The following is a 27,796-nucleotide window of genomic DNA, read 5'->3' as shown; positions in this document are numbered from 1 at the left end:
TCAATATCATACTCTCTACATTCTCTTGTCTAGCTCTTAATTATTTCTCCTATAGTATAGATTTGTGATAAAGCAAAAATACATGCTGTCCAGAGCTGTGTCCTTAATGGCAGACAAATTGGTGTGGTATTTCCTGCCATACTGCTTATTCTTTCCTTCATTCATCCATAAGCTCATTCTAGGCTACCTATATGCATCCAGGGGCACAAATGTTTATGATTAAGGTGTAAGAGGTCAAAGTTCATCTGAGAGTATATGTAATTACAATTTTAAAGACAACTTGAGAGAGTTTGGTGAAAGATATGAAGTATATACTTAGAGCATAATGAGAACAGTTTGTCGTTTAGTGATCATTCTCATATATCCTAAATCAACAATTATTAGACAACTATTTGGTTTTTAGCATGCCGATCTTGATATTAACGGAAGAGATATTATGTCTGTTGACTTCTTTGATTCAAAGAAAGACTTGCATACAGTGGTCAACTTCTTTTCCAAGAAAAATAATTCACAAATTCTGGGATACACTATCATATTTCACCAAGGTTTATGTGAGGTTCAACATTTCCACTTGGTATTTGAATATATTCCAGTAATGAGATGGTTTTTTTCAATTCCATTGTATAACTTGAAACACCATTTATATTTGTTTTAAGACAGGGCCCCAAAAAGCCAAACCTAGACAATGATATCCTGAATTGCACCAGCACAATTTAATACAATACTGTTACATTTAAAACATTTACGTGTAGAGTTGCAAATTTACTTAATTCAAGCATAATTTATATATTTTGACAGACAAAAATATATATATATATAGAACCACTATATGTATCTGGTCAGTAGCAAACTTACAGTAAATTATACATTGTATCATATTAAATTTTCTTAAAGGATGGAAAAAAAGTCATGATTTATGTTTAAAATACAATGCTAATTCATTATTTCCAAGTAAAAAAGCTAATGACCATTACATTTGATTCACTATTTCAAGCTTACATTCATTTGATATCCACATAAAATTCATTACTTATGAGTATAGTAATGAAGTTGGATTTTGACACTGAGTGTTTGAAAGCTTATTGTCAACTTTTCAGTCCAGCTACAAGCTTGATGTTTTGAAAAATATGTGAGAAAAAAAACCATTAAAATTACCCAATAAACATATTGCAATTATTGTAAAAGTGTGAAAATGAAATACGTTGCATTCTAATGCCACAGCATTACATTATAGCCAGTGTTTAAAATGTTTCTGTTGTTTTATTTTCATTGAGAATGTGTTTTTGAAAATAAGTCCACTGAGCAAAGCTGAAAGAATACAAGGCTGTCTGCATTACCTGTGATTTCAAAAGAGAGCAAATGATGAGCATAAAGAATTGTCTTCTGCATTTCATAATTTTGTTCCTTCCTTGAAAAGGGGAAAATTTGTGCTTGAATGTGCCTAAATAAAGATGTTGCAATCACTGTTTCATTCTTTTTGATCTTCAACTATTTATGTCCTAATTTAAAAAATCATCTTGCTAATATTTAGCACATTATTGGACTTTACACTAAACTAGCTTTATAGTGGTTTACCTAGTTTAAGAGTAGGTAGGAAATAACAGGTTTAATAAAAATAGAACATTATTTATTAGCTAAACTGACTTATTTAGTTTTTAATATTTTGGATAAAGTAAACTATTTCCCCTTTATCTTTCTATTGTTACAAAATGAATAGAATGAAAGAAACTTTCACTATTAGTATTTATTCTTTTTCGCTGGATTTAAATATGATTGTTCAGACAATTGTTGCCCAACAAACTTGTAAAATATAGTGTCTGTAAAGAAAGTATTCTATCTCATTGCACTCTGTTATAATGTGGATGATGTGTTTCTATGGATGCATGTACCTGAATAGGTTGAAACAAAAACTTGTGGTGATGGAGTGGGGAAAAATAGTAATTCAGGTAATGTCTCGGAAAGCATGACATATCTCAAGTATCATGTTTGCCAGGAACTGTAGTCCCCACTAATTATTCACTTTACGTGCCAGATGTTTTTAACTTGGTTGTTTTTCATTAATGTGCTTCCTGCCCCTGGCTCTTCTCTCAGTCCATGTCTGAGAATTGGGACACCCACACTTACTGGTTCCAATAATGTGCTCCTTCCACATATTCTATGGGATACTGGGCATAAAATAAATTCTGAGCAAACAGATGAATAAAAAGAATTCTCTTTTTGTTTACGTATAGATGATGGTCTGTAAAGATTCTGAATGCAATGTCATATTCACTATTAAGTTTTGATAAAGCATTAAAAATATGGGACAGTATAACATGTAGAATTATTTAATTTTATGTTTAAAAAAATAACCCTGTAAACTTACTTCATGTTAAATAACAGATATATTATTTGATGCTTTTAGACGAGTACACTTTTTTAAAAAAAGGAATTCTACCTTCTTGAACACAACTTTTATACTTAATGTTGAACACTGAGTTAACTTCACTTTGTCTATGAATCACAAAAAATAAGTATTTTTGGAAAAAATGCTTTAGTTTGAACAATTCAGGCTGCCTTTCATTATTGGATCAAATGCCCAGATAATTTTTCAGCTCACCAGTATGCTCTGTTTTGTAGACAAATCTCCAGTTATATCTATTATATCGGTTATGTGACTGGTGGGATAGCATTTGAAATTTTAAAATGGAATATATATATATATATATATATATATATATATATATATATATAATCTCCAGAAAAGGAGCAAAATAATATTTAATGACTGACCTTGTGAAAATTATATAGACACCAAATATTAAAATTGATGGCTTCTTCCCTTTAGAACTTATTTTTACTTTCTGCTTTCTTCTGCATTTTAAAATTCACTATGTAATTTTTGTAGTGGTGATTTGTCCAGTACCTAAGACTGGCTTACATGCAAAAACACTACAGAGTAGCTCTCTTAACACTAAATCATCCTCATTAATAAATATCTAAAATTGAGTGGGTTTTGTTTTTCTATTTTTTTTCTACCTTCAGGAGGTGCAGTTTGTCCTTCATTAACCTTAATTGGTCCTATGGAGCTACCTCACCTTACATATGGCTCAATTTCACTCCCAATACTAATTAGATAATAAACTAAGACATTACTTCTTTAATCATAAATCATAACGTTATAAACTTCAGATTAAAATAAAAATCTACTGTGCTTCTTGTCACTTCTACTTAGTGGCCTTTTGATTTATTGCTTTAAGGTTGCCCAATAATCATGTCTTCCATGCTTCCAGTGCTCTTCTTAGTGCATATGGTAGCTGTAGACACATTCAAAGAAGCCCAGTCTCCTCTGCAAAGATGGATTCTATTTTGCTATTACCTTGCACATTAAAAAAATCACTATACAATATTTTTTGTATTTGTTTTGCCTATGCTCAGAATAACACACGCTGCTACTGAAAGAAAAACAAATTGCATATTCAGCAAATGTTATAGTGAAGAACATGAAAGAAGGGGTTCATCATTACATCGAGAAAGTCAGCTGGTTAATTCATTGCACCATTGCTTGGTATAAAGGTGAGTTATTCTCACAGCTTCAGGGCGGTAACTGAACTAGATTCACCAGTGCGTTAGTAAACAAGGTCTGGATCAAGATGACCTGATTTCTTTGGCTCCTTCATCTCTACTTCCTTTTGTCATCATAAAGATACTCTGTTTGGCCCTCTGTTCTTTGAATGGGGTTTTATTCATTTTTTGAATACTTAGTGAAACTATCTAGAGTCAAAATCAAATGAAGGTGAGAAATTTCGATGAGAAAGAAAGCTTTCGCTTTCATAGGTGCTTCCTTCTAGCTTGGCTTGTATTTGTACAGGTGTACTTTTATATGGACTTTTGTCCTCCTGAACATTATTTTTAAATATATTTTTATATGCTGCAAACCATCCTTCCAGGACTAGCTTGCTATAGAGCTCTGAGAAAGCAGTGTTTTATTTAGATGGGGTTATTATAAATTATCTTCAGTCCCAGATCCTTCTGGGCTGGAATCGATGGCAAGGAAGGCCTCTTTATTGGTGAAAGTTGAGCTGAGAGTTATGCTCTGTCGAGGCCTCACAGGTGCAAGTTCATCTAATTTAATATTTTCATTTCTAACCAGAATTGTCTTATCCATGTTTTCTTCACTGTGCCTTGCAACAACAGCATCAAATACATCTAATTTTGGTGGCATGGTTCCACTTTCAAATAGGTATTTGGCTAGATAAGAGATGCCAATGTTAAATAAGAATGAGGTAACCATGGAGAGTGTTTTAAATGGGAATCTCTGATTATATATACCATTCTTATCAGAATAATAACCAGGATAAAAGATCAAGGGCTGCAGGTACAGATATGGCTCCCCGCCAGTTATTCTCAGGAAAAGGCCAGAAACATAACCAGCCACAGCTCCATACGTGTTAGTTCCCTTGACGAAAAGCACACAAAGCAGCTGCGGGAAAATGATGATGTAAACAAGGTCTGAGCTGAGGTACCAGAGCCCGTACACGGTCTTTGTCAGCAAGGCCATAGCTGTTGCAGAGGCTCCAAACACAAACACTGTGACTCGCATGACCCAGACGATTTCCTTGTCTGATGCCTGTAAGAAGTTGCCACAGTGTCAGTTTTTTACACAATGTTGGCTCATTTACACGAAGAATGAGATGCACTTCTGTGCATGAAAGCTGGTTGAAAGAATTCCCCTTTTTCCAATGGCTCAATCTATGGGCAAAACCAACCTAAACTGCATCGTATAAAGCAAGCAATCTAGGTGGCCACCCCAGTGGGCCTTTGGGAAGGGTTTCTAGGTACCATATGCAGGAAACACGGACCACCTTGTGCCTTTCCCTGAATGTGCAGGGGCAGAGGTGAGACAAGCTAATGTGTTGTCCTTGCTTCCTCTCTCCATAGGAGCCCTACCGTCTCTAAGGCTAACCTCCTTAAAAAACAAGTGGGGCTATTTTGTTAACTACAACCTAGAAAACCTAGAGAAAGACAGAGACTTAGTCAAGGAAGAAGGTGGAGAGGGGCTGGTGGCCCCTTAGTCACCACAATAGCATGCTGTTCGGCACCCACTCAGTTCAATTAGGAAAATAAAATTGAAAGCCTATTTTCGGGCAAACATGGGCTAGGGAGTCAAGTGGAGAATGGGACAGATGTTAATACAAATACCCATGAAATAATTTACTCACTTTCACTAAGATTCTCAAGTTTCTTATTGTATTTAATTAAACTCTAAGTTTTTCTAACATATTTTAGGTTTCATGACTCTGGCATTAGAAAAACAAGAGTTTAAGTTATAGCAATATGATGGCACCTCTATGGGAAATATTTACATTGATTTGTTCCCTTCTGTATTAACATGAATGATAACAGGTATTAGAAGCATTCACACGTAGCATAAACAAAATTCATTGTTATTTAACCTTGTGTGCTTAGTCACAGTAGGGTCAGATTTAAATATAAAGTATTAATAAGTATATATTACTACAGCACAATAAATGCAATGACACCACCACCACCACCAACAACAATAATGTCACATAAAAAAAGTTCTTACGTTTTGTCTGAATGAAAGCTGGTAGATGTTCCGAGCAAACATTGAACTTGCTGACAGGATAGAAGAATCTGCTGATGACATAACAGCAGCAGACACTGCACCAAGACCAAAGAAAGAAATGTACACAGGGCAGAGATACTGCAGAACAATCGGTAAAATCATGTCTGCTTCTTCTTTACTCTTGGGATCTGGAAATCCATATGCAGTCTGGTTCCAGTCTGTTGAATAGAAACAAAAAACATAACAACAACAAAAAAGCCATATTTTCTTTAACAATCTAGGGTCATCTTATTTACTAGGTAGTTTTAAAAATAAATTTAGAATGTATGAGTCAGTCTAAGTAGGTGGGAAGTCTAATTAGTCTAACTAGATATGTTAGTCTAATTAGGTGGGAAGTTCACGTACTAGTCAAATGAAATTGTCTTACATGTCCTGGCCTCTAATGGGTTTTAGTTACACTTAGTCTTATTCATAGGACCTGCACAGAATATGATGGTGATCTATGTATATATGTATATACGTATGTATGTACGTATGTATGTATGTATGTATGTTTGTATCATCATCATCATCATCAAATCTTCTGCAATGGTGGCATTCCATTGTACAGAATTACAGAAAACAAATGTTAGTAACTGAAGCATAGATTATTTCTTTAACCATTTGCAGATGTGAAAGGACATTCAATATTTCATTTCTTAGTCCTCTTTTATATATGCATAAGTGTACAAAGACACAGTGGAGCTATTCTCACCCATCCTCTTCCTATATATAAACTTGGTTTTGGAGCTTCCTCAGCATTACTTTTCCCCTAACTATATTCTTTCTTGCATCATCTTTTACTTATTGGAAATAGGAGGCATGATAAAAAAAGGACAGTCCCTTTTTTTTTTAAAATTAAAAAGTGCAGATATAAGGCTGAAATTTTCAGAAGGTTTTTGGGCTCTTTGGTAAAAGGCCTTGACACATGTTTATCTTTGAATAGGCAGCTCTTTTAATGATTGATTATTGAGTAGCCCCCTCTTATCTGCAGTTTCACTCTCGGCAGTTTCAATTACTCGCAGTCAACTGGGGTCTAGAAATACAAAATGGAAAATTCCAGAAATAAACAATTGGTAAGTTTTAAATTGCCCGCCATTCTGAGTAATCTGATGCAATCTCACACCATCCCACCTGGGATGTGAATCATCCCTTTGTCCATCACTTCCATGCTGTATACACTCCCTGCCCAATAGCCACTTAGCAGGCATCTCAGTTATCAGATCCTCTGTCTTAATATCCCAGTGCTTCTGTTCAAGTCACCCTTGTAGTAGCCTAACACTATGTCACACTGATTACATCATTCACCTCACTTCATCTCATCATGTAGGCACTGTGTCATCTCACCTCATCACAAGAAGGGTAAATACAGCACAATAAGATATTTTGAGACAGAGAGAGAGAGAGAGAGAGAGAGAGAGAGAGAGAGAGAGAGAGAGAGACCACATTCACATAAGTTTTATTGCGGTATGTTTGTATAATTGTTCTATTTTATTATTAGTTATTGTTAAAATATTACTGTACCTAATTTATAAATCAAACTTTATCTTAGGTATGCATATAGTTGTAGAATAAAATATAGTATTTACAGTAAGTCCTCAAATAATGTCATTTCATTCAACATCACTTGGTTGTAATGTTGATGAGGTGCCATAGGAACCTAATTCTTGTTTATATACATTAGCCTATGGTAAACTTGGTTTTACCATATGTCATTGCAGAATGTATGGGTGACATTAAGTGAGGACTTACTGTATAAGATTTGGTACTATCTGAAATTTAGGGCATCCAGTGCAGGTCTCGAAACATATTCTCCATGGATAAGGGGATGTGGGAGTACTGTACTAACATGTGCCAAATAATACAATAGAACCTTTAAATGTACATTAGTATATCTCCTTTTTTTGTTATTGAACTTCTTTAATGTCATGATTACAGGACAAAATAGGAGTGGTTTCCCTTGGATGCTACCATTTTTTCTCCCCCCAATTTCCATGAAAACTCTTCAAAACTATGCTTTTATAGCATTAACTGAGATGTTATGACACCAGAATTAACAACCAAGAACATGTATCTAATCCAAGAAAAGAAAGCTTTACATTGTTTGTTTCAGTCTGTTGTCTTACAACACACACATACCCTCTCTCACACACACAAATAGCCACATCTGTTTTCTGACTGTGACATAAGTGTTATCTTTTATTCAAAGGCACACAATCACCTTTGTCAGCCATCTTCTTAAGTTTTTATTTATGCCATAAATGAGCAACTGGAATAGAGAATATACAATATAAATCATAACCGCTATTTTAAAAATTAAATAATCCAATAAATTGCTCAACTAATTGAAAATCAAAGTAGCCCTGTGAGTATCAACCTGGATCACCTTGACAGAACACAACAGAGTAAAAGTTCTTTAATCTGTTTTAATTACCTCTACCTAGAGTACATATTTGAATTTGGGTTAATGTGATGTGTTTTCATAAAATATTCTTAAAAGCTGTATAGCATGGGAACATAAGGTTCAGGAGTAATTAATAAGTTTAATCAGAGATTTAAAAAAATGTTGTAGATAGAGGCTAAGAGCACTTTATAATGCTCTTCTTTTTTAACCAATTTTGACTAAGTTATTTTCTAAGTGACATGGTGTCTTAGTTTATCTTTACCTATACACTTATTGATTGATTTCTCCAAGAAGGAAAACTTTTAATTATCAAACTATTGAAACTGTAAAGAAGAAATCTTAAGTTTAAAATGGTCTTTAGATGGTCATGATCATGGCAGGTAAATGTTGAAGCAACTGACTGCCAACTCTGGCTGCACTTTCACTCATCAAGGGGCCTTTAAGAAAACACGTGTCTCTGGCTCTGTCTTAAAATAAAATCCCTGTGAGGTAAGATAGAAATAGGTATGTTTGAGAGTCAGTCCCCTCCCCGGATGACGTTAATATGCACCTTGGTTGAGAACCACTGCTGATAAATATACCAACACTGGTGGGAGGGCTGCTTACAAATGTTTTATTGGTGGGGTGAGCAATCAAAAACTGTTTGGCAACTACAAATGTATAATACAATTTGTTGAATGCTACAGCAAAGGTATATGAACCTGATGGGAAACAATTAACTGTGTAGGAGTAAAAAGGAAAGTGGGAGAGGGAGGGCAGCTTGGTGGTAACTGGTAACTTGGGTGGAGCCTGAGTGGGTCAATTAGCAAAGATGCAAGAGAGTTACCTGTTGACGCTCCAATGGCCCCAATGAGTATGGCTGGTAGAGCCATCACCAGGCATCCAAAAGCTGCCAGGAAGGACAACACCTGAGCATAGGTGGCTGAGGATGAAGAGAGGACCCTCTGGAAGTAGGCTTGCCATGGAATTCCCCCCAGCATCTGCATGGGAACCACAAGGACTCAGAATGAACTGGAGACAAATAGCACATATTAGGCATTTTTAAAAGGAAATTTTTTACAGTCGCACTCAGAATAGTCACATGTACAGCTCTGAAGTACAGAAAATGGTCCTACATGCCACACATCTTAGTTGGTATCATTATCGTCATATTTTCAACTGTGCAGAATTTCCTCAAGTTCTTTTTCTTCGTAATTACATAGGAACAACTTCTTCTTTTCCTTAATGTATCCACGTTAAGTTGCATTACAGTTACCCAGAGGCCTGTTTGTTCTCATCTGGAGGCCCTAACCATCATAAAATTGTCTCAAAAAAATTAAGGTTCTGAAAGTATAGAGTTTAATCTGAATCAGTATAACACAGTGAATATTTCTGGACTCTAATTATGTGCCAGGCAATGCAATGGCTGTTGGAGCACAAAGATGAGCACAGAGCTTCTTGTTCTCATGTTCACTGTCCACAGGGAGAGGCAATGCATTGCAGTGTTTTCCAAAGCGGCGTGTGCAGAGTGTTCCAGACAGCATAGTAGGGCATCAAAAATATTAGAATTTCTATTTATACCCATTTTTACCTCATACCTAGATGTGATATTGTTTTTATTAAATTATTTGCATAATGTGTTAGTACGGTATGTAGAAGCAATTTATAATTACATGCACCTACATTGGGGGTGTGCTTAAAATTCATATTCAGCATGCATATCAAAGAAGCTTGGAGACAGTGAACTATAATATAATTTATTGCATGTTACCGTGTTTCCCTGAAAATAAGACCTAGCCAGACAATCAGTTCTTATGCGTCTTTTGGAGCAAAAATTAATATAAGACCAGGTCTTATTTTCCTATGACTGGGTCATAATATAATATAATATAATATAATATAATATAATATAATATAATATAATATAATATAATGTAATATAATATATAATAAATATAATATAATATAATATATAATAAATATAATATAATATAATATAATATAATACCAGGTCTTATATCAATTTTTGCTCCAAAAGATGCATTAGAGCTGATTGTCCTGCTAGATCTTATTTTCAGGGAAACAGGATATAAAGATGTATGGAAGGGAATAAAAGTGAGAAGCAATTAATTATTCGGGGGTAACAGAGGGAGGTGGAAAGGTGTCAGGAAGGACAACTGCCAAGTAATTAGGAAAATCTACAGAAAAGACATTTGAGTCAGTCCTTAAGCACTGAAGGGGTGTCACTAGATGGAGGTGGAGAGAGAAGAGAGTACCTAAGAGAGAATCCAATAGAAAACAGAAAGACAAAAGCAATGAGGCAGCTATGAGACCACTCTGTATTTGGTATAACTAGAGGTCAGGGTATATGGGAATGGCTAGAGAGAAGGCTGGGAAAATACCTTCCCCTTGATTACTGCCACATTCTTCTGGCTGTCATACGAGTATATATATATATATATATATATATATATATATATATATATGTATTATGAATGAGCTTCCCATATCACAATATATTGAAGTTGATTCGTTAATTTCCTGTCTCACTGGGCTCTAAATTCTGGGATATCCTTATTTTGTCCATCCTTGTCACATCTGTGCCTGCCACATATTGACTCCAGAACAATTTCCTTCTTATAAAAGCCATGTATATTTAAAAGAAAAAAAAAGTTAAAAGATCAAATTCTAAATGCCTTAAGTCTATATTCTTCCCAAACTTTTCCTTTTGTTTTGCAATTTACAAATTAATATACCATTAACCTCTTCCATGTCGATGAACATTCATCAATAATATCAGTGACTATATGAATTGATACATACTAATTTACATACTAATCTCTCTGGACATTTACATAATCATAAGTTTATAAATAGGGTAAAGCTTGACCTCCACTGACAAACAGAAGCTCCCATGCCAAGGTGAAAATGGTCTTGGAGAAGTGAGATGTGCATGGACTGCCTCCAGGGAGACCAGTGAGGGGCTGTCACAATGGGCCAGGTGAGGAAAGCTGTCAGCCTGGTGCGAATATAGGGACACTGGGCAGGTTCAGGACAGGTTTGAGACATACCTGGAGGGTGTCACGAGCAGGACCTGACAAAGTCATGACAATTAGGAGATGGATTGTAATGAGAGAAGAGACAAGTGGAAGATCTGAGACCATCGGTGAAACATTTCAAGGCTAACTTCACAGTTTATTCATTCATTCAACATCTGTTATTCCATTTCAACTTATTTTACAATTTGATGAATAAACATGACTTAGTCGTATAATTTTTTGAGATGGAAGAAACTTTAGCAATCATTAGATATAATGCTTTATCCTGAAAGAAGTAACTAAATGTGAGGCCTATGTGTTGTATAGGAGAAAGGACCTTGGAATCTTGATTCTCTCGTTCAGTCTCTTGCTCAGACAGTGGTGTGATTATCAACAAATTGCCTAACTTTTCTGAGCCTTGTCATCTCCTCCATATAACCATAAATATACCTGTCATGCAGGTATAATCACATACATATATAATATTTAATCCCTTTCTCCATTGAATTCATAATTGTGAACCATTCAAGACAAATTTCATCCAATACATTTCTTAACAATCCTCGGGAAAGAAGTCGCCTATACCAACACACGAAACATTTGTTTTCATGTTTTCCTGCCTCTTTACCAGGGAATTCTTTACTGAGACAGACACCTAATTTTTGTGCTAAAAGTTAGCAAAGTGCCACAAACACAAAGTGAAATCACAAAATTTTGTGAGCCCTTTGAAGAAGAAACAAAAATAAATAATTGATCCTTAATTTTGATATAAAAATTAATCTATTTCTTACTTTGAAATCAAACACAGTGTTTTATTTTTAAACATAACCCCTCTTATTAGCAAAATCACAAAACCTGGCAGCTTCTTTTGGTTTTCCCCTCTTCCCTCAGTCTGTGATCTGCCTTTATTTCTTCTGTTCCCACCTCTCACTGATAGCACATTGGCCTCAAGTTTCTGCGCCTTCCCAAGCTGCCTCTGTCTGCCCAGGGCTTCTTTCCTGAGGACTCCTGTTCCAACTTATCTCATGCACTTAACGCCTATTACACTGCTAATTTACTTACACTGTAAAGACTGAATGAGTTATTTACTTCAGAAGAAGTAGGTTTTTAACGCCTTAATTCAAACTACAGATGAAAACTTTTAGAGGGCTTGGCTCTCAGACTATAGGAGGTGTCTGGGGGTAAGACATGGTGTTCCCTCATTTACAGCAGAAGTGTGAACACACCACACATAACCCCATGGATGTTATTCTTTTATGGCCTCACTCACTCTCCACTTTGACCCAAGTCAGCTACCACAGTCTGTGAGTGGCTCCACCCTTCCAATCCAAAGGAGTCAATTCAGAAATGGCCATGAGCCAGTAGGTAAAATTTACAAATAAACATTAAAATCTTGAAAATGTATTTGATTTTAGGAAAAATTACATTGCATTCCTCAAGTAAGACATCACTTACCAACAACATAAAGCTATCAAGCCAATTGTAAACTTCAAATGGCTCAATTGTCCCCAGCCAAGGCTCCTGGTATTTGGTATGAATAGCAGTGAACCCAATGTCGGTGACTGCAGGATGTGACAATGCAAAAGGGACGCTGATCCACTGTAACCAAAGAGTGACATTTAGAGCATTAGGCAATGTTTTTTTAACTATTTAATATATGCAAGATTTAGCCATCTAGTTCATAGATCACTTAACTCAGTAATTTGTCTTGTTCAGACAGAGAAGAACCAGGAATCGTGTTCTCTGTGGAACATCATGAAATACTCATTTAGAAAAGGTAAAGTAACATATCGTCTACTTCTGGGTTTAATTCTATCAATCCTATCAACTGTAGGAGCAGGCACCAGAAACCTTTGGGGAGAAAACATTAAATTTGAGAACATTTTTTTAATATATATTTATATATAAACTTTTTGTTTTCTTTACATTAAAATAAGATACACATTCATTAAAGTGACAAGAAAGCATTTGATTGAGAAATTGATGGATGAAACAAATCTTTAAGGATGGGCCCTGTGCTAATAGGCAGAAGAAGAAGAAAGTCAAGGGATAGGTGGTCTAGGTAGAGCAAGGCAAGGAGTAGAACATGGTGTGTGTGTGTGTGTGTGTGTGTGTGTGTGTTTGTGTGTGTGTGTGTGATTTGCTTGAAGGGGGTTGGCTTAGGGAAACAGGAGAGATAAAGATAGATATGTGGGGAGAAACTTGAATTGTAAGCTAAGTGATTTGTGTATATTTTGTAGGCAACTAGAAGCTAGAGGAATGTTTTCTGAGTTTTAAAAAGATTTTAGTAGAATTTCTTTTACATTTTATTATCACAGATGTGAGCAGTAAGTTTATAAAAAGGGAGGAGTCAGGAAGAGCAGACGGTGGCACTGTATAATCCAGATAAAGGCCTGCAGTATAGTAATGATATAGACCATGAAAAGATATTGGTATTAAATCGGATGATGAAGAGAAATTCAACAGCCCTTAGATTACAATAGGAAGAAAGAGGTCAAAGGGAGGAAAAACTTATATAGGAGCTTCAGGTTTACAGTTGGAGAGCTCCAAGGACGATGATAAAATTGATAGAATTAGAGCATTTGAGAAAAGGAAATGGTTTATGGTGGAAGATGATTAACTAATTCTGTACACATGTGTAGCAATTTGAAACTTATAAAACAAACTATATTTGGCCTTTTATTCAGCCAATTCAAAAAGGACTTAAATAGTAACCAACAGAACTTGATTCTTTATCAACTTAGTTAAATTTTGCAGCAGAAAACCACTGGAATACTTACCCGTACATATATGTGCCCCATCATCTTTATACTAGCACACGTGATGTATGCATCTGTGTGTTTGAAGTTCTGGTCGCATGCAAAGCAATACATCATAAATAAAAAGATTCATCCCCTGGGTTATGTTTCTTAGAATACCAAGTGCATCCTTTATGAGAGCTGTCATTGCCAAACTAAACTTACCTCTGACATTCTGAATAGAGAGATATTTCTCAAGTTTATGAGGATGCTAAGGAAAATTCAGAATTTCAGTACTGGACACATGCTTTTAGAAATTTAAAAATATAAAAGTAGAAGTCCTTGAACAAATAAACATTTTTGAATTCAACTAAAATATAAGTGAATGAAATTCCATGAAATGCAATAAAATGTCTAGGGGCAAAAAAGGAAATATTATAATCATTGCTAGCATATGTAAATTTATGGATAAATTGTAATTCTAATTGTAGTCAGTTTTTAAAAATTTTCCTCCTGTATATATTATTAGAGTTGCTGGAATGTAAAAACAATAAATAAATAAATAAATAAATAAATAAATAAATAAATAAGTAAGTATGATATTCATTCTTCATCTTTCATTTCTAAGTGCCTAGTGTAAACACTAAAATAGAGTGAAAGGCTTCTTCTTATGAGGAAAATCAAGAAAAACACGGAGAATCAAGGGTGCTTTGATTGCGCATGGGAAAATGAGTCATGATCTGCAGTCTCAGCTTGCTCTGTCCATGGCCTTTGCGCTTATGGGATATGCAACTGAGGTAATGTACATGTATGAACCCATGACAGCCTAGCACAGAGTGGACAAATCATTTTCTTTATTCTTCCTTTATATGTCTTAGGTATTGGAGGTTATTTAACAATCTTCCCATTTTAAGATGTGAGTTTGCAAAGGCTAAACATCGACTAAAATGTGTTCACAACATACAAAAGTGCTTTTCATGTAATACTAACAATGTTCATGTCTCATAATTACACAGTACTTTTTGTTTAATAAAACACAAATATATTACCTAATTTAATCTAGGACTTACAAGAAATACATAATAAATACTTTAATGCCTTATGTAATTCACCCTTTTGTTTGCTTAGTGTCGAAACCCACAATACTCCCAATGGGAGAATTTCTATGCCCTATAAGCAGTATTATGGATTAACGAACACTAATATAAGAGAAGGATAAGAGACTAATACAGGTTAGCACCAAGGTTTAAATTTTAACTTTGAGGAAAATGTGTTTCCTTCAAAACTCAAGGAAGATCACACATGTTTCCATCAAACGTAGACTTGAAGAAAAGACTTAGACCTTTCTAAGAATTAAACTGAGGACACACTTTTCTGTCAAAATCTAACAGAACAACTGTAGATTTAAATCCAATTAATTCATAAAGAAATTTAATATTTCATAGTGTATGACTTACTATGTATTATTTGTGATGAAAAATAACATTTCTATTAGTTTTTGCTGAGTTAGTATAAAATACCACATTATTACAAAAGAAGAAAGAAGAGGAAGGAGGAAGAAAGGAAGGAAAGGAAGGAAAGGAAGAAAAGATGAAAGAAAGAAAGTCTGTGAATGGCCCCACTTACCAGTCCTATGAAAATGCAAAAGAGCTGAACAACATCGGTGTAGGCCACTGAGTAGAGGCCGCCCACGAGGGTGTACAGAATGGCGATGAGCGCGGAGACAATGACGGAAATATGAACGTCGATGTCAATGATCACACTGATGGTGGCTCCTGGAAGAAAGCAAACAAGAGAACAATGCTATGATAAAGGTACTCAAATGGATTCCGTCTCGTATGCAAAGACATATTGTAAGTTCAGTGACAGCAGATATTTTTCCCTGTGTAATGTGAAATATATTGGATTATAACAGCTAAAGTGAGTTTTCATATTGAAAATTTTAATCTCTGTAAATTGAATAGATGTATATGTATTTATGTATATACATACATATATTTAAAATTTTTCTTTCTGAAATTAATGTCTTGCTAACTTATGTGGGGACACCTGCAAATCATGATATGATTACATAATTCCATAAAATATACTAAATTTAATACTAATATAAGAAGTTACCTTAGTTCCAATTAACTGACACTCTGACTTAAACATATGCAATATATTTACTCACATCTATGAGCGAACAAGCATAATGACCCCTTTTCATATTTTACAATTAATACTCATCCTCTATTTTGCATTAATTCTGACCCCTGCTAGCTTTTATTAGATGATAGATGGTATAACATACCAAGGTTTGAGACAAATTTGTAGGAGAAAATAATAAAATTGGTAAATTGCATCTACTAAATTTTTCTCTTTAGCTTTATGAAAGATCACTTTTATTTTATTTTTTCAGTGGAGCATTCCAGTCCTACTCCTAGAACACCAATGTATTGAAGAGCCCTGTATTTCAACATCGTATTTTTAATTAATTTTCATCATCAAAATTTTAAACCTGCCTTAGAAATCAAAATTATGTTTTTCTTACTTTATGACTTTGTTTATTGTGTTTGTTAGTGTCCATATTTTCAGTGAGGATATTATGGTATGGACAGTTGGAGCACTGTGGTTCTTAGATTGCCAGTTCAGAATTCACTTATTGCTTTACTCATTGCTCCCAAAAGCTGAAACGTTTATATTTCGTATTACTAAACACAGCAATAACAATGCCCACATACATGCAGCAGATCTGTGATTTTTTTCTTTCATTAATTGAAATCTTATATTCACTACCCATCTTCAACTGTGTGCTAATAGTGTATGCAACCCACCAGAGATAAAAATCTGTTAACTCAAAGAGAAATATAAGATATTTTGATCTAAGGCAACAATATAAAATATTTTTCAAGAAATTTTTTCTTAGTGCTTTGGCTATGGTAACAAAATTAAATTACTTTCTTGAGTAAAAACCAATTAATAAAAGGAAAAGCTTGGTAAGAATTGGAGGATAAGACGAGGTCAGTTATTTATAAGAGACTGGATAATTGACTGAGTTGTTATATAGATATTTAACAAGTTATTATTTTTTCGGAAATTATTTATTTAATATTGAAACTTTAGTTGCAACTCTTGGCCATTTTTCCTTTGGTCTAGTTTTCTACTTTAATAACGACATTTCTAAGTTACATACCATGAATTATTAAAACTCCAGTTACTACCCTACCTCTTTTCAATGCTGTCTGTATGTTATAGAAGAAAGACCACTCACTGGACTGGGATCCCAAATATTTGGGATACTAATAGATGCTGCTATTTGGTTGTAACTCAGCGGTTTTAAAGAAGTCACCTACTTTTCTATCACTATTAAGATTGAGATAAACTTTTTCCCTAAAATATTTCTAAATCATTCCATCATTGGTAGTGAGTAAAATCAAAGTTATGCTTCCACATCTGCTTTGAAATATTAGTTTACTCAAGCAGCCATAAAAATAAATATATTGTAAATAAAGTTATAAAAATTCATTAAATTTGAGCCATGAGAAATGTAAGTACTACCTATATACATTTCTTTAAAAAGTTGTCCACTTATATCAAAAAGATAGGTTAAGAGTCTCCTAGGTTTCAGTGGTGAGACATGTACATTCACAGTAAGGGGATAATAGATCTTATATTTGTCTATTCTTAAGTATCCCAAGTTATTTCAAATGAACATTAACTTTTAATTATGTCCAACTTTTATTTTTGAAGAAAATACAGGTGCTAATTTAAAAAAACAGAAACACATTCTCTTTGCCAGAGTATATATTTCAAGCAATAGCAGTAATCTTTTCATATATGTTGTTTGGTGTGTGTGTGGGTATGTGTGTAGAGAGACACATTATCATATTTTCCATATATATTAACATACACACACAGACACAAACACAAAAAAATAACTAATTGCAACAAAGTTCAGAGTTTAACTATTATGTTTTATATTTCCAAAACATTTTAGGAATTTTAGCTTATTAATTCTACTCTCTCTTCAGGTCTCTGTTACATAAATTGATCTTTATTCAGTGAGAGTGAATATTTTGTATTCTGTTTGATATTCAGCCCACTCCTTTTTGATACCTCAGCAGGCAGTTTGTTCTTAAAACCAAAATTTTCTGGTGTTGAAATCAATGACAAATAAACGACCACTGCTTCTTAGCTACTAAGCAAGGTGGATGGGGGTGGTGGTGTATATTTGCACATAATTAGAATATAAGAGCAGTGGTAGTTGTGGAGTATTGTTATCAACACCATTTTACACTGAGTTATTGCAGTATTTTATAACTATTAAATTATCTTCTTTTCTACGAGTCTTTCCCTCATTGGACAGTTGGAGACCAAGAAAATAAGATAGGATTATATAGGGGTTTGAGAGAGAAAGGAGTGAAAGGCAGTATAAATTAAGGTCTGTTATTATAGAGACCAGATCTGATGATAATACTGAAACCAGAAGACAAATTTGTAATCTAAAATATATAACACAGAAATAAATTAATCTTATTTTACCTTTGTTTTGACCACTTAAAGTCTGGCTATAGACTTAAGCCTTTTATTTTCATTTGTAAGAACAGATGGAGAGTAACGTATGTGAATGACTGGATGTCCAACATTGACATAACTCACTAGGAAGGTTGTGAAACTTCCAACTCTGTTTATCTTCAAGAAGGAACTCAACACTCAGTAGATGTAGATTTCCCTTTGATCAAAAGGGAGGGACCTGAGCCTGAACACCTCCCATGATTCCATGGAAATCTCGTTTTCTAAATCTTATAAGTGGGCTGAGAGTCCAGGAGCCAAGGATAGGTTGTCCTTAGCATTAATTGATCTTAGCAGTAAGTTAGACCCTAAAGAGTCTAAGTTCATTTTCTAGATCCCTAAACATGTCTATAATCCAATACTTTGTGAAGCTATGGAATTATATTGAGGAAAAAAAGTAACATTCTTTTTGTCTCTTTTGAAGAAAGTATAGCCATGTATGGTTTATTCATTCGTGATTGGATTACAACTGTTAAGAAAATGCAAGTCCTGCCTTCAAGAAATTTATAACCTCTTTTGTGAGGTTGGAAAGTTGGCATGAAATAGATAAACAGGCATATGACCACACAGAGTGACAAGTCCAATGAAAACAAAATTTCTTCTGCCTAATGAAGTCCATAGGAAAGGCATCCAACAAGTTCAGGATGACTGCCCTAAGAAGTGACATCAACGTGAAGACCCAAAGGAAGATTCCTGGTTAGTCAGGTAGACGTGAGAAAGGAAAGAGGAGAGATGAGTCCTAAACAGAGGGCACCAGGGCTTGCAAAGTGTCAGAGGCAAGAGAGGAAGACTACAGTTCTAGAAGAAGGAAGGAAGAGAGAGGAATGATGAGAGGAGCGAATCAGAGGTCAACTCCTGAAAAGCTTATGAGCCTGGGAGAAAAGTTTGGTTTTGCTAGATGGGAGTGGGGGTGAAGGGATTAGAAAGCACAGTCGGTAACCACAAGATTGCCACGGGGATACGAAAGTCAATTTGGGGAATGTAATCAATAATGTTGTTAAGATATTGTAGGGTATCTGATGGACACTTGTCTTATTAGGGAGACCATCTCAGGAATGATGTAGATACCTGATCACTGCACTGTACATCTGAAGCTGAAGCTGAACAATAACAAATGTCAACTACAATTTTATATTTGTATTTACAAGAAGCAGAGTACAGCATTAGGAATGGAGACAGTGGAAATGTAATGGCTGTGTGCGTTGTCAGAGGGGTAGTGGATGCAGGGAGGGGGTTGTCACTGTGTGAGGGATATAAATGATAAATGTCTAACTATTACATTGTTTTGTACACCTGAAACTAATAATTAAAAAAATGTTCAAAAAGAAGATAATAAAAAAAAGAAAAGCTTGGTTTTAAGCAGGAAAGGAGCGTGATCAGATTTGCATTTTAGAAGGAAGAGTCTGGCCACCATGTGGAGACTACTGGAGGGAGAGCAGAACTGTAAGCAGGGATATAGTTGCTTTAATCCAGGTGAGGGAGGATGCGGGTGGCCTGACCTGTGGCTGAAGAAAGTAAAGTTGTGTGCCTGGCATTCAGTCAACCAGAGAGATGCAGCTAGAGCAACGTTCCATTGGTCCTTACCTAAGGCAGAGAAAATGGCTGCAGCCCAGAACATTTCTCCCATTAGTGCAGGAATAAACAAGAGCCCGCCCATGCGTTTTCCATAGATCTGCTGAAATGGGTCTAACATGGTCACATATCCCTTGGAACGCATAGGTTTTGCAAAAAACAGACCACCTAAAAGAAATGGAACAAGTGTTTATGAGAAAATAAAAAAATTCATAAAGTAATAGTGTTTGTCAACCTTTTACTATGCTATAATTTCTCAACGGAAATGAATTTTTTAGAACACTTATATGTGTTGAGGAACCAGTCTGAAACATCCTTTTAATACAGACTCAAGGAATATTTAGCAGCCAAATGCAAATTTCCTAATACATTTAGAATTGTATGCATCCAAAGAACAGTTGAATGGTATATCTGAGGCCTGTGGATTGAAAAACATGGCCTAGCACAGCCCTCACGAAAATGCCTTGATGGATTTGTATCACCTGGCACTGCAAGCAGATATTTCGATTAAGCACAAGATTTAGTAAAAAATATTTTAAGTGCAAAAATAAGTTAAGAACTCTCTGTTATATAATATTCTTGACCTTTTATTAGTTTGATTTACAAAAATAAATTCAGGTACAATTCACGCTGATTCATTTTTAATGACATATCCACACTGTTTTTGAAAGAAAAAAAAACACATCATTAAGAAATTCACTGTTCTGATAGTCATAATATCAAAGGTTTTTTGTTTGTTTGTTTGTTTTTCATATTCCATAATCAAAAGATCAAATAATCTAAGCATTAGTGTTATCAATTTCTGGTAACATCTACTTAGAGATTTCTGGCAACATTTTTCCACAATAATTATTTACATTGTTTGACTTGTTATTTATATTCCCGTTCTTTATGCTTTCCTGAGTGGTTCACTGAAGTTTAAACTTTCACTTACCTAAAATCAGACTAAGAGAATATCCGATTGGTGCCTGGGCCCAAGCTAGACCATAATCTGGTGCATATACTGCTTCAGCCGTGCCATTGATGTAACCTCCTCCAACCCACGTGGCTGAAATAGAATGAAGAGTGAGGGAAAGACACTCTTGTACCTGGCATACCCTAGACCTGCTCAGTCGAACACAGTGGCAGTTAGCCTCATCTGGCTATTGAGCATCTGACATGTGGCTAGACTGAATGAGATGTTCTTTGAGTGTAAAATACACATGGTATTTCAAAGACTTTGTATGGAAAACTGAATGTAAGATGTCTCAATAATTTTTTTATTACAAGGTGAAATAAAAACATTTTCAATGTATTCAGTTAAATACGTCATATTATTTGCATTAATTCACTTATTTTTTATGTTTTCTAAAGTGGTTTGTGGAAATTAGCATTACGTTTATGGCTCACATTATATTTCTATTGGACAGTGTTGCTCCCACATGTTTTCTAAATCCATTTAATCACCACCGCTTTTAAATGATGTTATTATATCATAAGTCTGAGATCATACACAATATATTATATGACTATTTCTATTCTCAATAAAACTACAACTTTTCTCCCACCCTTCATCCATAACATGGGTCAAATGTCTTTATTTCAAGGTCCTTCTTTCTAATTGTACCAATCTTTCCACATGACTATTGTCCTCAAGGAATGGTACGTGTATCATGTATATGTGAGTGCGTGTGTGTATTTTCTATTAATAGAGTCACTTTAAATCATAGCAAAGTTGTACTTACTACTTTAAATTATTAGGAGAGTGAAGGGAGGAGAGAAATGACACTTTCACTCCAAGGTGTTCTAAAGTAAACTTAAATTACCTTTTCCCTCTCTCTTCCCAAGTACCCAACATACACTTAGGGCCTAGACCAGCATTCAGAAGAATTTAAAATGTTGATTCCATATCCACTTGCAATTCTTTGTTCTAACCTGGGTCTTTTAGTAATATATTTGATATTTCACAGAGAATAACAATAAATATTTCTTTAGATACTATTTAATAAAATTTTTGTAGCATAATAACTGAAGAAGAAGGTCAAGGAATAAAAAAACACATTTTGGTTAAACAAGATTGGGAATGATCTATAAACTGTACCATTTGTCTGAAAAGACAATATAATATTTGAGTCTTGCTGAAATATTGAAGTTAATGGAACACTTAAATTTCTACAGTTCATATCCTTTTAAGAGTATAGTCAAAATATTTACAATAATCCCTATGTATAATTTGTGTAAAATTATGAAGAACATAGGCTGACAGAAGCTTATCAGATATGAGATTGAATTCTAAAGTATATTGTCCAATTTGATTCTGAAAAATTCTCTAAAATCTCACAGTGAGAATGTAAGTAAAATTTTAAAAATATGTATATGAAACTATAGAACACAAATGTTTCTGTTGTATTCATGCCAAAACCTATCTGGCTTTTAATCCAAATACAAAGCAAAGAAGAAATAATAGTTTGGGGTTTAATACTATTTTTTAAAGGTTAACATAAAAAGACCTTTCTGCAAAGGAATTTTAAGTATATTTAAATGAAAAGTTTATATACAAAATCTTAAAGTAGACAAATACGTATTTAGCAACCACTCTTCATTGTCATAGTAGCTTTTACATGGGTGTTAACAAGTAACAAAAGCTATAGTGGTTTTTGTTTGTTTGTTTGTTTTCATTCTAAGTCCTGTTGAAAAGGGTTCTCTGTCCCCAACCCAGTGGTTGTGTAACTAGGACAAGAAGAAATGAATTCTCACAGGCACAGAATCTGAGGCTTTATCTTCCATATTCCTGCTAAGAAACTGGAACTGCTAAAATACCCCAGCCATGTTTCATTGCATAAAGTAAATGGTCTGAAGGTCTTACAAGCAGCAAGCTTATTAGTCATCATTTTTCATTGTGTAGGTCTCCTCTCCATTGTCCAGAAAGAAAATTGGTGCCTGAATGATTGCAAATATTATACCATAGAAGTGAAGATTTAGTTACTTGTTATGAATAAAGTCCCTCCATTTTTATCAAGCTAGTCCGGTCTACACCAGAATTTGCTCTGCATGTTTGTATGTTTAATGTTAGATTCAGGAGTGAGAACAAGAACTCTTTTAAACTATATGCATTTTAATTTTCAATCTGTATTCTTCATCAAATATATGCAGTTGATGAATCTGACAATGTTTGAATAATGTGGTTCATATTTTAAAAGAATTATATTATTGACCAAGGTTCTTTTAAGTTCTGAGAGATTAAAAAAAAAAAATTAAACTGAGCTAGACCATGACACTTTATAAGAAACATTGTAATTCAATATTTTTCTATATAACTTAGCAGCTTATTAGATTGAAAAAAAACTCACTCTACATGATGAAAGAACAAATATTGAAATATTATCTTTTTGGCCATAATAAATATAATTTTAAACTAGAGTAACAGAACATTATGATAATTTACAATGAACAAAATACTTTTATATTCAACAGCTCATTTATTCTTTTCAACATTTTTTTGAATGAAATCAACCACCTTTGTTGTTTTATTTTGCTTTTCTTCCCATTTTCTTTAAAATTGGGGAAATATGAGGGAAATATAATTAATATGTTGTATTCCTTTTCAGACACCAGCATCAGATTGGGATTTTTAAGGGGGAAAGAAGAAATGGTCTAATGAAAAATGAAAATAAAAATATCAAGTTGTGTACACTGCTCATCAATAGGTAGATAATAAGAGAAAAAACATCGGGAAATCTATGCCAGCATTTCATTAAACTTATCTGCATGTGGTAGGTAGGTTTATGGATGACTCTTATTCTTTGTGTTTATTTATCTAATTTTATATATTAGGCATCATAGACAATATTTTGCACAATACAATTTGTTCTATATATGTGTGTATATAATAAGAGAAAAAGAAAGAGAGAGAGAGAGAGAGAGAGAGAGAGAGAGAGAGAGAGACCTCTTTGCAACTGTGTACCTTTGTAAAATAAATAAATAAATAAACAAAGAGAAAGCAGCTAGAGGGGATGTGGTACATTGTGGAGAGGCCCTGGGCGTGGCTGCCAGAAGACCTGGGTTTGGCTCTGCCTCTGGCCTTTGTTAGTCCTGTAACTCTGTATCCTCACAATCCCAGACCCCTTTCATGGTGCTCAAATACAGAGAGCTTCATAGAGACCAAATGAAAGCAGGTACAGTTGGCCAAGAGCTTAAAAAAAAAGTGATTATCTGAAAGATAAAATCTATAGTCCACAAATTATTCTAGAACATTGTAGGTTGCAGATGGCCAAACAGGGCTGCAGTCCTCACAGATTGGTTTGGTAAAGTATTTCACATAGAGAGTGAATCATTTAAAAAAGCACTTCAGGACTGAAACTGGCCATCATTTGGATATGGTTTTCAGTGGGATACTTTTTCAATGAGCACTGAGAGCTCCTGTTAGTATGGGTTATGTTGTTGATGTTTACAAGTCTAATAAGACTCTAAATTGAATGGTGTGTGATTAGTAAATATGTCTCAAATAATATTAAAGATATCATTTAAAACTATTTTTCCAAAACATTTTCAATGACCAAAACAGAATATAAACGAGAAATAAGTCACCACTTAAACAGAACCACCTCTAGACAAAGGATAGCATATCGGCTCCTCCTAGTTCTCATAAGATTTGAGTGGGACAGAGCTGCAGACCGTGGCAGAGAGAGTCCTGTTAGGACACACCCTATATATTTTTTCCTTTTATATCAAAGTTTCTGGAAATGTTTTCTTTCAGTGCTATGGATTTCTAACATGCGATTGTCTTCCTGTAAGGAAATTAGTTTATTAAATGGGAGAATTAGGTTTCAAAAGAGGCCATCAATCAATTTGAAATTGTGTGGCCCCCGAATTGATTTATTGTTTGAAACCATCAGTAGTTAGTATTCATTGATATTCACCATTTAAGACAACTCAAGGTCACAACTTCATGTCTGTATTAATTAACAAGATGAGATACTGACTGTATCATATTTATTAAAAGAGACATAACTTGTAAGACTAAGACACTTTTGCACTTTCCTCATCTCTTTGTTTTTACTGTTTCCACCCATTAAACAACCCAGATAGCCCAGGTTTGTTTCATTGATAGTCTGCCGAGTGGTTTATTATAAAATCATTTTGTTCAAGTCCTATTGAGATGAACTCTTTTACTTTTGTTTTAAATAAATGTAAAATTATTTTTTTAAAATACAAGCATTGAACATAAAAAAAAAAATCCTCAAGAGACAAAGAGTAACATTTGCTTTGTCTGAAAAGCCAAGGAGGGGCGGGTAGCTGAACTCACCTGTCATGGTAAATCCCCCCACCAGCAGACCGATGTCTCGGCCACCAACTATTATGGCCTCACTGCGCTCTTCTGCACTGCCGCTGTTTTTGGTTCTCCAGGCAGCCCATATTCCAACCAGCAGTATAAGAAGATAGAACACGATGATAGCTATCAGTCCTTCCACGTGGAAAGCCATTTTTATCTAGGGGTTTGGAATCTTCCGCAGCTGGCTACCTCATTAAGATTTCTGAAGAAAATACACCAAAGCATTATAAAGCAGCCAAGCATACATTGGCAGCCAGGAATAAACCAGCTGGCTCAGGAGACATCCTGTGCCACTTGAAGAAAAAGTACACTAAAATCTCATGTTAAACTAGCAGTTACCAACAAGTGTCCACTATATTATTCTATTTAGCAATATAACATTGTTTTGAGCATTCAAGAAACAAACAAAAAAAAAAACAAAAAAAAAAAGAAGAAAGTGCCTTTTTAAAAGGTAATCATAATCATTTGTTTTAATAAATTCTTTGAATATAACATTAACCCTGTCTTGTATCTTCACTCATTAACTCAGTCAAGAAATCACTTATAAAGAGTATACCTGAATTTGCTTTTTGGAAGTAACTATTCAATCTAGAATTATTCAGTAAAGTTAAAAAAAAAATAAAGACTATAATGAGAATCTAAGGTATTCGTTCTTTCATTCATTCTTCTGTCCCTTACAAACAATGCCAGGGAATGGTTCCAAAAGTAGTATGACATGCACATATCTAGGAAAAAACACAAAACTTTAGGAAAATCAGTTTCAAAAAACACATCAACTCCAATTTTCAACAAGTGCCTGTGGTTCAAGTTTCTGTAGCAACTAAAGATGTCATGTTGTTTAAGTTGTCCACCCTTTTGGTCACTTTTCTTCGCCATCCATTGTCCTTCCTTTCATCTTCCCTTCCCCCCTCAATGGTATATACAAAAAAAAAAAAAAAAGACTTAAAAATACATAAATGCTTAAAAACATAACAGAGGGTCAAATATATTAAAAACAAGACTCTTAGAAGATAGATGTCAAGTTCTAACGCCTTCATTTACTGGAATTCTTGTTCTCTGTTGTTTTCCCCCCTCAGGACCACTGCTATTTCATTCACCCCGGTTCACACAAACACGTTTCTGGGGAAAACTCAGATATTCGTGCATGCCGGTGGGTAATGAGACCTTGGGCAAAAGAACTAGTCCCCCTCGCATTCAGGGGGAAGCAAAAGAATCTTCAGTGGGTTTGATAGGCTCTGCCTTTGTGTGAGCAAAGGAACCGGGAAGTTCTTTCTCCGGCCAAGGCCCGGTGCTACCCGGGCCCCCGCTGTCCCTCCTGGGCCCCCTCTACACATCTCCTGCGCCCGGATTTTGTCTCTCCTGCAACCAGACTTTCCGGCCGTTCGCACCCGAGAACCATGGGTGCCAGACATTGGACCGAAAACGCCCTGCTCGGTGCCCACCGCGTCCCGGAGGGAACGGCCCCGACGTTCCTGGGATGCCAGCTCCGCGCTTACCTGGAGTGGTCTCCGCGCGCGGAAGCGCTCCGCCGGGTCCGGCTGTTCCTGGAACCGCCGCCCCCGGGAACCGCGGCGGCGGGGGGCTGCAAGGGTGCAGTGTGGAGTATGGGTGTGTGTACCAGGGTGTGATGGGAGGGGTTGGGCAGGGGTGCAGAGGGGCGGGGACAGGGCCAAGCGCCCGAGTCGGGATCCCAGCGGTTCCTCGCCGGGCTTCTCCACCGACCTGAGCGCGCGCGGAGTTGACAGGTGTGGGCGCCAATAGAGGGTGCGTGGCTTGGGGCGAGGTGGCGATCGATCCCAGTATTGGCAAAAGTCCCCTTTATAAGGGCAGCTGGCGGGGGCGATCGTCAGAGCTCAGGAGCGGACGTCAGAGAAAAGTGGTGCTGGGGCGGGTGCTGGGGACAGTGCCCTCACGAGCAGGGTGGGTGTGGAGGTGCGCAGGCAATGGGGGCCAGAGGAACTGGGGCCCAGCCTGGGCTCTAGGCCAGCGCCCTGGAGATATCCCAGTCCCTGACGGAGGAGAGGCGGGTCCTGCCACTCGTGCTTCCCTCCTCCAGGAAAGAGGGCGTGATTCCCTAGGGTCATTTCCAATTCTAACTTCTCACGACTCCGGTTGGAAGTAGGAAATGGAGATTGGGAGGGTCTCAGAAAATTATGTTTTTAGATGAAACAGCGGGACGTCCTATAGAGAGCAGGGGTCCAGGGTTCTCGACTTCCCAGATTTCACCCCTAATGGTTTCTTGAGGCATCTCTCGCAGAGAGCAGAGGGCTCTTTCCCACTGGCCCCCAGGGGGCCTCGGGGAAGTGGGGGGAGGCTGATTTCGGCTTCCCTGAAAATGGTTTCTATGAAGGAGACATTTCAGGGATGTTTCAAAAGTCATTTTTAAATTCATACCCCTTCCACTTAAAAATGGGATCAAAAGGAAAGACTCTTAGGAGTTGTCCAAAATAATTGGACACATGAGCCAGACAGGATAGCTTTCCTTGTAGAGCCAACCACGTTGCTTGCCCACCAAAATGTCTTATTCCAGCATTACAAAACTTTCCCCAGATACATTTAAAATATCTACCTATGTACACCTAGATATCTGTA

General features: G+C 35.7%; 1 protein-coding gene across 1 annotated transcript; it reads right to left on the bottom strand.

Annotated features, from left to right (window-relative positions):
* Positions 1 to 530: 530 nt before the first annotated feature.
* Positions 531 to 27,185, bottom strand: SLC5A7 (solute carrier family 5 member 7). Its single transcript, XM_019751685.3, has 9 exons — positions 26,701 to 27,185; positions 25,178 to 25,406; positions 20,828 to 20,941; positions 19,906 to 20,061; positions 15,394 to 15,542; positions 12,485 to 12,628; positions 8,839 to 8,992; positions 5,570 to 5,787; positions 531 to 4,609 (listed from the first exon to the last, which is right to left on the bottom strand). The coding sequence occupies exons 2-9, from the start codon at positions 25,353 to 25,355 to the stop codon at positions 3,983 to 3,985; spliced, it is 1,740 nt and encodes a 579-aa protein (XP_019607244.1). The 5' UTR covers positions 25,356 to 25,406; positions 26,701 to 27,185; the 3' UTR covers positions 531 to 3,982.
* Positions 27,186 to 27,796: the final 611 nt, after the last annotated feature.

Source organism: Rhinolophus sinicus, chromosome 2, assembly GCF_057876585.1.
Source record: "Rhinolophus sinicus isolate RSI-liver-muscle chromosome 2, RSI-T2T, whole genome shotgun sequence".
Lineage (NCBI taxonomy): Eukaryota > Metazoa > Chordata > Mammalia > Chiroptera > Rhinolophidae > Rhinolophus > Rhinolophus sinicus.
Note: the sequence above shows the minus strand (reverse complement) of the source record. Positions and strands in the feature narration are given on the sequence as shown.